This window comes from Cyanistes caeruleus, chromosome 13 (genome assembly GCF_971803275.1).
Source record: "Cyanistes caeruleus chromosome 13, bCyaCae1.hap1.1, whole genome shotgun sequence".
Taxonomy (NCBI): Eukaryota; Metazoa; Chordata; class Aves; order Passeriformes; family Paridae; genus Cyanistes; species Cyanistes caeruleus.
Genome location: NC_141713.1, coordinates 11,843,686 through 11,854,472, shown reverse-complemented (window position 1 = coordinate 11,854,472; position 10,787 = coordinate 11,843,686). Strand labels below are relative to the sequence as shown.

At 41.7% G+C, this 10,787-nt stretch overlaps 1 protein-coding gene across 2 annotated transcripts; it reads right to left on the bottom strand.

The window, feature by feature from the left end:
• Positions 1–992: 992 nt before the first annotated feature.
• Positions 993–10,786, bottom strand: LEO1 (LEO1 component of Paf1/RNA polymerase II complex). 2 transcript variants are annotated; one of them, XM_086848410.1, is made up of 12 exons: positions 10,261–10,786; positions 8,798–9,514; positions 8,450–8,554; positions 7,846–7,940; positions 7,034–7,179; positions 6,462–6,546; positions 6,039–6,133; positions 5,629–5,763; positions 4,838–4,973; positions 4,358–4,544; positions 3,991–4,088; positions 993–1,276 (listed from the first exon to the last, which is right to left on the bottom strand). In XM_086848410.1, the coding sequence occupies exons 1-12, from the start codon at positions 10,316–10,318 to the stop codon at positions 1,172–1,174; spliced, it is 1,962 nt and encodes a 653-aa protein (XP_086704536.1). In that variant the 5' UTR covers positions 10,319–10,786; the 3' UTR covers positions 993–1,171. The 2 variants fall into 2 exon arrangements, with proteins under 2 accessions (XP_086704536.1, XP_086704535.1); XM_086848409.1 differs by having other exon boundaries at positions 8,450–8,557; positions 10,261–10,671.
• Between the last annotated feature and the right edge of the window lies 1 nt (position 10,787).

Below are 10,787 nucleotides of genomic sequence, written 5' to 3'. Positions count from 1 at the left end.
CATGAACTTTGCACAGCATCACTCAATGGTTTTGTTTATAAGGAGTTCAGCTACTTTGCTTTCTCAACTTCAAGTCCCATTCAGGCTCTGCAGGGCTGTGTGAGAAGTCAGCCAAAAAAGCAGCACAGATAACATATGAATGCTCTCTGAGAAAAACTGCACATGGGTATTTCATCTCTGAAAGAAAGAGTGGAAAAGTTCAGTTATTTCTACTGTTTTACAGCTGGTATTGCATGGTCAAGGTGTTTACAAGAAGCGTAAACGCAGCAATGCTTCTGTCCAGAATATTCTCCTCAGTGACATCCCAGCTAAGCAAAACCATTTATAAAACCAACCAGAAACAAGAGGAAATGGCACCATAAAAATTACAGGAGATTCTGAGACACTATGGTCATGTTGTATTTTTTGCACTGTGATTCATTTCACCTTTTAAAGAAGCCTTTCAGCTCTGCTGGCAGAAATGTCAGTTTTGTTGAACAAAGTGCTTTTACTCCGACATTTACATCACTAACACATGACTAATATTATTACTGTTATTATTATTATTATTATTACTGCACAGGCAAGATGCAGATATTCATTCTGGACTTCAATGCATGAAAAGTAAATGTCTTATGTCATCAGTTAACTGTGAAGTTCATGCAGTTAAAATGATTTACTCAAACATGGCAAGAAATATTTTTAGTCAGCAAATTATACCAGCATAGTAATGTACTGTCCAGTAAACAGGAAATAAGGAATATGAGTTGTACTGTACCACTGTATGTTTTTAGCAAGCTCTATCATCAATCCCCTGTCAGGCAAAGTTCTCATTTAAGCATTCCACAGAGATTAGCATGGCTTCTCCTAATGACCCCACTAAGTTACTGACCAGTTCACCTTGGTAACCAGGTGCTACACCTCTCAATGCTGAAATGCACTTGCAAGATGAAGATCAGCACCGTGATGATCCCTGGCACAACATTTGCTGCAATGAGACAAAACTCTTAGAGTCAAAGGAAGTCCAAAAAACTTTATTCACACCAGAAACGCAGACTTAGGAATTTTCCTTTATCAAAATAAGCCCCTTATGGTTACTTACATCTGTGCTCAAACAGAACTGTACAATATATATAAACATATATATAGAAAAAACAGAAACAAAAAAAGCAACTGCTGCGCTTCCTTAATATTAATCATCATCTTCTTCCTCTTCATCACTGATCACGTATTTCTTAGGCTTTTTACTTGCTTTATCATCATCATCTGCTTTTCTCTTTCCAGAAGGTTCACCTTCCTGAAGGCAAAAAAGGGACAAAAATAAACCACCATATTTGTAGCAAAAATAGAAAATAAACACAGAATAACAACAGAAAGACCTCAGTCTTTTTTGTAAGAAAAGCAAAATAACTAGTCCTAGTTTTTCCATTCTGTGCTGCTGTGAAGCAGGGCTGGTTCTGAGCAGCACTGAGTGGCTGCTCCCAGTGTCACACCCCAGGCCAGGAGGGTCCAGGAAGCTGCAGCCCCTCGCTGGCCCTGCATCCACACCTGCTCTGAGCATGGCATGCACAGAGTCTCTGCATTATCTGCATTAACAGCACGTGCAGAGACACTCACAGCAGGGCTCATGAGCATGGACACCTCCTCGAATTTGCAGTGCATTTTCCACTAGACCCACACATTTCCTTCAGGCCCTTTCCTTCAAGCCCTGCAGCTTGGCTAAGTTTTCCAACTATTTATATCTGTATGGCCTGAATCAGAGCTACTGAAACAAAGAAGAAATTCAGGAAGTGGGCAGGCATTTTGTTCATTAGAAAGACAAAACTAAAGTAACCACTCTCTGGCATAAAGAAAAAAAAAATTAGGAGGAATCACTGGCACTCAGATTCAACATCAGTTTACAGTCTGAGAAATGTAACTGTTTATAGTTTATGAGGCTTCAAAGAGCTGGTCAAAGGCTCAAATCACTGAGTTAATTACCTGCTTACAAGCAGTACCATAAAGACTTTTATAGGGTTGATAGTTTTTAGTTCATGGAACCAACAGGTTGATTTTTGCTTCATGTACATTTCCACCAGTTCAGTTTAAATCATCCTTCCAAACAACATTTTAAATCACGAGTTGCTCATGCAAAACTCATCAATTGTGACGTGAAGAACAAGTGGTAACTCAACTCTTGTTAAAAAAGAATGTCTTTAAAAATACTCTCAGGTCTAAGTAACCTCATCCCTTTTTCCATTTATTGGTTTTGGAAGTGTGGGCTTGGTTTTCTATTTTATTTTTTTTGAAAGCAACTTGCTTGGATTTTAAGGAGGAAACACTGAGTTCTAGGACTTTAGAGTTTCAGAACTCTAAGGAATAATTATTTATCCAAAATCATTTGATTCTATAACAACATATTAAGTAAGTACCAAGAGAATCGCAGTTACAAAGGAATTTTAAGCATGGAAAACAGAAATTAACAGGGGTGGGAATCTCAATGATAGCTTCTTCCTCAGAACAAACATTCTCTTGTAATCTAGCTGGGCTATTGTTCAGTGAGTCATCTTCCTGTTCAGCAGAATATCCCCATTAACTGCAGCAACAGTGAAGCTACTTGCTGTGTGGTGATAAAGTGTATTCTTAATAATAGAGTGACATTTGCAGTAATGGTAACACTGTTATCAGCACAAAGATTTGTGCCCTGCTCTGGACTGACAGCAGGCAAAAGCAAGTGAGTGTACCAGGAAGCCAGATTTCCTCATGTGGGTTTGCACTGAACAGCACACTCCCCCTGCAGGGACTGAACACAGGAGCTCGAGCAGCAGTGTCCTTTTGTGTGACACTGCAGCACCACTCCAAGGCCCCAGAGGAGCATTACCTCCCAGGCACTCTAAAATGGATGCTGCTGCTCCTCAGGCAGCAGAGAAATGCTGCTGATTAGACCTTTTCTTCTGAGAGAATGGAACTGCCAGGTCCTCACACTGCTGTATCATCAACTAACACAACTAGTAAGAGTCCTAAAAATAAAAAATTCAATTTCTAAGAAACGCTCACAGGGCTCACAAAATTACAGTTTTGTCTACATGACTCACTATGGCTGTTATATTTTCTGAAATATTAAATTTTCCTGATGTATAACAAAAAGCCAGAATCTATGTCTTTAGAAGACAAAACAAATTTTTATTTCCCCTTCACATTACAATGCCTATTAGTGCAAATAAGTCAGCTGACTCTGTAAGAGCACCAAGAACCTGCGTTCAGCACACAGAAAACACCCAAGGGCTGGGGAATGAGACTTCCCAGGGACTTTACAGGGAACACAGTACAGAAATGAAAATGAGAGCAATTTAGTCCTTGTGTAACACTGCACTGCTGTATCAGCAGTGACAGGACTTGAACTAAGCCTCAAATGCAATGTTCACAAAGACTCATATAATCATACCTAGCAGTTGTAAACTACAAACCAATAATACACCACTTTAGAGTAGGAAAAAGCACTACTGCTGTAGCTAACAGTTAATTTGATCAGGGCCCAATCAGTGCCCAGTGTTTCAGATGATACTGATGTGATAGAAAATGTATGTTTAGCAATTACAGTAAGTCTTTTTAACTCAATTTTTTAACTCTACTATTTAAAAAGAGCAGAAATGATATGTGAAAATGCTTCCACTATTTTCATAATAAAGAGGAGAGGACCACGTAACTTAGGTAACGCTGAACTAGGATTCCAATATTAAGTCTTCTTACTCCCTGCATAATTGGTAAAGTCATTTTACATAATTCTGCATAAATTTTTCCATCTTTAAATCAACAATAACAATACTGTCCTGCTTTGGGAATCACTCAGCTCTCTGAACTAATGCAGTGCATAAGAAATTGGTGATTAATTACCATGGAAAGCATGCCAAGTCAAGTAACACATTCATCACAGTGTACATGAAACCACAGAAGTCCCAAGTTTAAACACTAGATCTAGTGAAGGAAATGTTCCTCATTAAAAATAAAGCCTAAGAACAGTCCTTTTCTTACCTCATCACTGTTAAGTTTCTTTGCCTTGAGTAGTCTTTGAGTTTTATCTTCATCTGAGCCTTCGTCACTGTCTGAAGAGTAGATTCTAGCACGCTCCTCTGCACATTCCAGAAAAAAAGAAAAAGACAAATGTTTATCTGAAACTGGTGAGGAAGAGAGAATATTAAAAATGTCTTACATTTAGAGCCACAAAATGTTTGCAGAACCTAAGTCCAGAGTAAACCAAATAAACTTATACAAACTGAATTAACCTCTCTTCATGTATCAAATGAACTGGCAAAATCCTATCTTACCAAGGCTCTCCTGTGCAATCACCCTATCTGAATCACACAGGCCTTAATGACAAGCTGTTAAGGTTTATGATTACCTCTGATGCCACCTTTGTATCTGTTTTTGATAGCTGCCAGACTGATTGCATCATCCCCCTCGTCCTCCTCGTCGTAGCGGTCGGGCTCCAGGTAACTGGCGCTCAGCCCCCGCTGGTGCTGCTTCTCCCGCATCCGGCGCTGCTGCGACTCCCTGCGGATGGAAGCTCTCAGCCTCTCCTCTTCTTTCTGTCCAAACAAACAAGACATGGACTGAGGGATAAAAAAAGACCCAAACCATCTCGGGAGCACCTCATATTCCACTGCACCTTTTGAAATAATCTCACTGCAGTGTAAAGGCTGCAAATGTTTTTGTCATCTGCAAGGTTAAGCAAGGCACACCCTGGGCTTGTAACTCTTGCTTAAAACACCAAAACATTACTGTTTTTCATAAATAATGAATATTCAAAAATGTCCAGCTGTATTACAGTTGTGAAAATTTAAATTAAAGCAGCAGATGACAGAGTTCCGTGCCACAATACCTTGATCATTTCTGTGCGCTGAGACTCTGGATCACGGCCTGCCATTGGTAAAATACGAATTTTCTGGGTCTTTGAACATCTGTCTGCCAGAGACAGAGTCATCTTCCTGTGAGTGGCACTGTCTGTAGAGTGTGGCCTGATAAAAAATTGCTAGGGGTTAAAAACTTCTTTAAGGAACATAGCCATTTTCAAAAGACAATGTTTGGGCCAGCATACTTGAGAATTCAGAGATTCATCTGCACAGAAGTAAAAGCATCAACCCTTTTTAAGAAGTATTTGTGTGCACTGTAACAGTTACTGAAGACAGCAGTAAAATCACCACTCCAGCCATTAACAGCTGGACTCAAAGATTTCTAAGGCCTTTTTTACCCTTAATGATGTACAATCCTACAACTTTCAACCCTTATCAACCTAAACATCCATCCTCACTGTTTACACCAATATCTCAAGAAACAGTTGTCATCTTGATAGCAACTGTACCTCAGACAAAAGATTAATTTCAGGGAATAGTATTATTTTTTCTGACTCAAACGAGGATTTGCATGTAAAAACACAAATTAAAACATATATACAAAAAATCTATATGTACCCTACATAATGCAGGAAATGGCACATTAACACTCCCAACTTAATGTAGGATAAATCTTGCTGAAAAACTGAGTTTGGAAAACATTCTTGCTAACCAGTGCAGCCCTGAAGCTTTTCAAATCGATACATCTAATCTTTATACACTAGTTACAATACTTATTTGCAGAAACAGTATCACCATTTGATACAGAACAGCAGTGTACCTGAAGGTTAACTTGGTCTTGAACACAGCCTGTCCTTGCAGGCCTGTCCCTTGTCTGATGAACAGATGATTGTGATCTCCTTGTAGCGGTGCCTTGTACACGTCGAAGACCTCATTGCCCAAATGGAGGGACATGCTTTAAAGAGATTCCCACATGAGTTACTTGATAAAGCCACTGAAGCCTATTTTTTTGCCTCATTACTAAATGGAGAAAGCCTTTATGTTTCCTTTTTATATCTAGCCAACAATTATATTTCAATCTAAACTAAGCACAGCATAAACCTTTCAAAGCACTGAGACTAAAATAATTTGTACCGTGCAGAACTGATGTCAAAGTTTGCTGACCTTCCAATTTTGCATGTCACTGCAAGAACAACTGCATTACTTCAGTAACAAAGAGTGCAAACTAACCTTCCATCTGACCATTTAACTATCCGTGCATTACTTTCTCTGATCTCATTCCCTTCCTCATCTCGTCGCATCCGCCATCGTATTGTGTTCTCTACCTGCAGGGGGAAAAAAACAAAACTGTTTTTCTAGCTCATAAGGAATACTGTGGTAAAATATACTCTATATAAGTCAAGAATTGCAGTTGGAAAGGCTTGGTAATTTGTGGCACCATGAAAAGAAATAAAGGTGAAAAGTACTGCTTTTATAGGTGAAATGCAGCTGTCAACCTTTTTAAAAAATTGTGACTAAAATAGATCAACTTTCCTCAGTGCCCACACTTTTATAATCTGAAAACTCAAAACACCCTTCCAAAACATCTGAAACAGACTTTGAAGGGAAGTGCCTAGGTAAGTGTAAAAGACAAAAGGAAAATTCATATTGTACCTTGAGTTTTAACCTAGTTCTACCCTCTTCATCAAGCATCTCCTCATCTTCAAATTCATCTTCATAATACTGGGGATCAAAAGGTCTGCAACAAATTTAACAACACATTATTTATTCTTCTAAGAAAATTAATCCAGATTATTGCAGAGTTGTTTATTTAACAAACACAAATAAAAAGGCCTTATTCTGAAATTCAAGATGATATTTTTAATCATTGGGAAGTGCATAAAGGTCGTGTGCATTTGCCTTTCACATCTCTGAGAGCCTAAACTTATGCTTACAATTCAACTGACAGCATGTGCTTTCAATTAAACCACATTTTTCTCTGTTTTTTACAGACAGTAAGCTATTCAATCTTAATATTGATTAATATTTGCTGAAACCAAACTTCATAATAAAACTACCTGGTTAGAAAATAACTGCCATTATTATTGACTAATCACAACCAAAAATATGCATCTTAATGTCAACAGCTTTAAATAGGGCAAACACATTTAACTGTATTACTAAACAAAAGCAGTATAGGGAAACACTAGAAGACTTTATCAATCCTGTATTTAACGTGCAATTACCTGGGCTCCACACTGAGGAAGTTGGGCAGCTTCACAAAATACAAATCATTACCCAAGTCTGTGTTTACTTTTGGTATTTCTACCTCTATTCTGGTCTCTGGAATAGGCTCTTCTTCCTGCTGCTCTTGACTCAGCCCATTCTCATCCTAGTGAAAAATAAGAAAAGGAACATAGGTAAGAAAAATCTATCTGGCTACTGCTGCTCTAATAATTACATTTTATTTAAAGAAAAGTCATTCATAGGCACAGAGAGATCAGTAAGATTTGGATAAAATAATTCAGGCATTTTCATTGAAAGGAATTCAATTCAGCAGTGTCATGTGGCACTTCAAGTGACTTCAAGCACCAGTGCAAACTCAAGAGACCAAAGACAATAAAGAACAGCAAAGGAGTCAAGAGAGCTGAGCACTGGAGACTGGGGGACACCTTCTACAAGATTAAAGAAGCTATTTTTATCTATTATGAACAAAAGATGAAAAATTATCATAAAAACATATTTCTCAAATAGCTGCAATAAGGTACCAGAGAGAGCCATGGCTTTGCATTTTACTTAGAAGCAATCAAACTATTTTTTAAATATTTTTTTAAGTACAAAAAGTGGAGCAGGGATGGGGTGAGGCAGATAAATCAGATATTGTTATGTATAAGATTTCAACAATTCTTTCAGCTGGGAGAAAATTATCTGTAAGGCTACTTACTTATGTAATGCTCACTACTCTTTCTTTTAACTAGAATATTACCAAACTCAATTAGTGTTCTGCACTTTAGAGTGGAATGGCATGTTAATTATCTCAAAAGTCAAGTCCACTCACAATGGGTTGTCCTGGGGTTGGTGGCTTGTCTTCTCCATCACTCCCTGAGGATATGTCATCGGCACCTCCAAACAGATCCATGACATCTGCATGCTCTTTAGCAGAAAAATTACAATTTTAAACCACACATATAAGTGCCACAAAGCCCTAATGCAAGATTTACTTATCAAATAAGGAAATCAAGTTGAAAACTGGCTACAGAAGAGTATAAGATAATCCTTATTCAAGTAACTGAACAGAAGTAAAGAAATTTCACCATGCATTTTGAAGATTTTACTTCTCAGAAAATAAGCATCTCTTCCTCAGCCACCTAAACCATCACAAAACACATTACAGGTTCCTTGGGCTGCTCTGATTAAAGGAACCATTTTTCAGTATCTTTCAGTAAAAATGCATGAAAGAACATTTACAGAAGAGAAAACTTGACAGATCTAACTGGAGAGGATCAGTGTGTGCCTCCCACACAGAACTCCTGATGTCTGTTTTGTTATTTCCATGACACCATACAGCAAACGCTACCAGTTCTACCAAGCCCTGTGATGAATGGCACGCTCAAGAGGAGGATTAATTGATCCAAAACTCCACAAACTCCCCCACCATTTACCTTTCTGCCCTTCTGTGTCACTCTCAGCTTCTGAATCTGATGCAATTGGTTTCTTCCGCTTCATCCGCAGAACTTCATCCTCACTATCGCTGCCCCTTGCAGACTCTACTAAGGAGCATAATTATTCTCAGCAAATTAATAATTTTGGTCCACAAATTTTAAAATTCCTCTCTGTTAATTAAGCTCTAAAAGTGCTGCGTGAAAAAAAAATTGCAAAGATGACTATAGTTAAAAGCTATGTAATAAATGTTTTTACATTGAAGTTTCTATCTTTTCAGGCCAATGTAAACAAAACAATAAAGAGAGACCAAACCAGCAGCAAATCATTATTTCTGTATTCAGTCCTACCGGATTTGTGCTCTTGCTCCTCCTCATCTGAGTGCTGGGCCCTTTCCTCATCATCAGAGTTCTGAATCTTCTCCTCATCAGACCGCTGGGCCCTTTCATCATCGTCAGAGTTCTGCATCTTCTCCTCATCCGAGGCCTGAGGCCTTTCCTCATCATCAGAGTTCTGCATTTTCTCTTCGTCCGAGTTCTGGAGTCTTTCCTCATCATCAGACACCTGCGGCCTTTCGTCTTCATCTGAGTTCTGCACTTTCTCCTCATCGTCAGAGTTCTGCTGTCTCTCCTCATCGTCAGAGTTCTGCTGCCTTTCCTCATCATCTGACTGATCACTTTTGTCCTCCTTGCCCCACTTCTCGTCCTCTGAGTGCGCTTTCTCAGAGCCATCTCCCTCCGAATGACGGCTGCCTTCCTCTGAGCCATGCTCACGCTCATCCTCGTCGTCGTCGTGCGCAGCCTCAGAAGCGCTGTGCTGCTCCCCGTCCGACTGCTCGTTGTCCTCGTGCTCCGAGGCCTCCGAGCGGTTGTAGGATCTCTCCGAGTGGTTGTCGCTCCCCGAGTGACGGGATGCCCCTTCGTCCTCGCTGTCATCTCCAAATAACTCCTTGTTACTGGGTTTTATTGCCTCCCTGTCGTCGTCCTGCTCGCTGTCGCTCCCAGAAGCATTGCTCCCAGAGCCAGCGTTCTCCTGGTCGGAATCTGAATCAGAGCCAGAATCGGAATCTGCAAAACAAACGTCACCCTTTCAAGAGTCAGGATGTCCCTCTGAGGATGCACATGAGATGATGTGCCTTCCTTTAACAAAAACCCCAAAAACACAACCCAACCCCCAGAGAGAACCTACAGAGAAATGTAAGCAAGACCAACAAAGTTACTGAGAATAGTAAAATAGAATGTTTGCTATTAAAAGCACAGCCAAAGAAAAGCTCAATGAAAAATGATGGATATCCAAATAAGTTTCAAACCACAATCTGTGATCTAAGATTCTAAAACTGTAGAAGGAATAAAGAATTACACAAACGAAGATAACAACTGAAATAGTAAGGACTTAAACAAGTAATTATATAGACGCGGCTTATAAGATCCTACAAACCCAAAACTGTCACTCTGTATTTAATCCATGTCATCCAGCCAGGGAGGTTTATGACAATGGAGCCACTCCTCAGTGCCGAGGCTGGTAAATGGCTGTTTCCAACAGGAAAATAAAAGAACACCTGCCTTAAAAAGTAATTTACAGCAACGCGGACAAGAATTTTGAAAATGCCAGGTGTTCCTCGGTTTCCGGAACTCGGTACAGCCGAACAACCTCCCCTGCAGCCACCAACCCCCCGGCCCGCGGCTCCGCGCCGCTGCCTCCCTCCCTGCCGCCCGCGATCGGGGACCGCGGCAGAGGCGAGGTGGGGCGGGCGGCGCAGCCCGCGGCGGGGGCACCCGGGCGGGGAGAGGAGAGAGAGAGAAGCGCCCCAGACCTTTGTGCTCGGGCTCCGAGTCCGCGTCGCTGCCGAACAGATCCGCCATGTCGGCCATGGCGGCAGTGCGGCCCCGCCGGCGCCGCGCACTGACGTCACATAGGGCGCCGCTCGCGCGAGCCGCCCGCGGCCCGGCGGGGCCGGCTCTTAAAGGAGGCGCCTCCTCTTAAAGGGCCCGCGCCCGCGAGGGGACATGGCCCGGACGGGGAACGGCACCGTGGGGACAGGGCCAGGGCCAGGGCAAGGGCCAGTGCTGGGGCAGGGCTGCGGGTGCCCGGCTGCAGCTCCGCACCCTCCCGGCGTGGCTGCAGCGCTCCGCACGAAGCAGCCGCCCTCCCGGCCCGGCACCGCTCGCTCCCGCCGCAAGGTGCCGTTATGGCGGCGCTGCTCCCGCGCTCCCCGCCCCGTGCTGAGGGAAAGCCGCCCCCCTCAGCGCCGCCCCGGGCCGCCCGCCCCTGCTGGGGAAAGGCGCCGATATAAATACCAGGGGGTCAAGCAAGGCAGTACACTACTGAAAAAAGCGAACA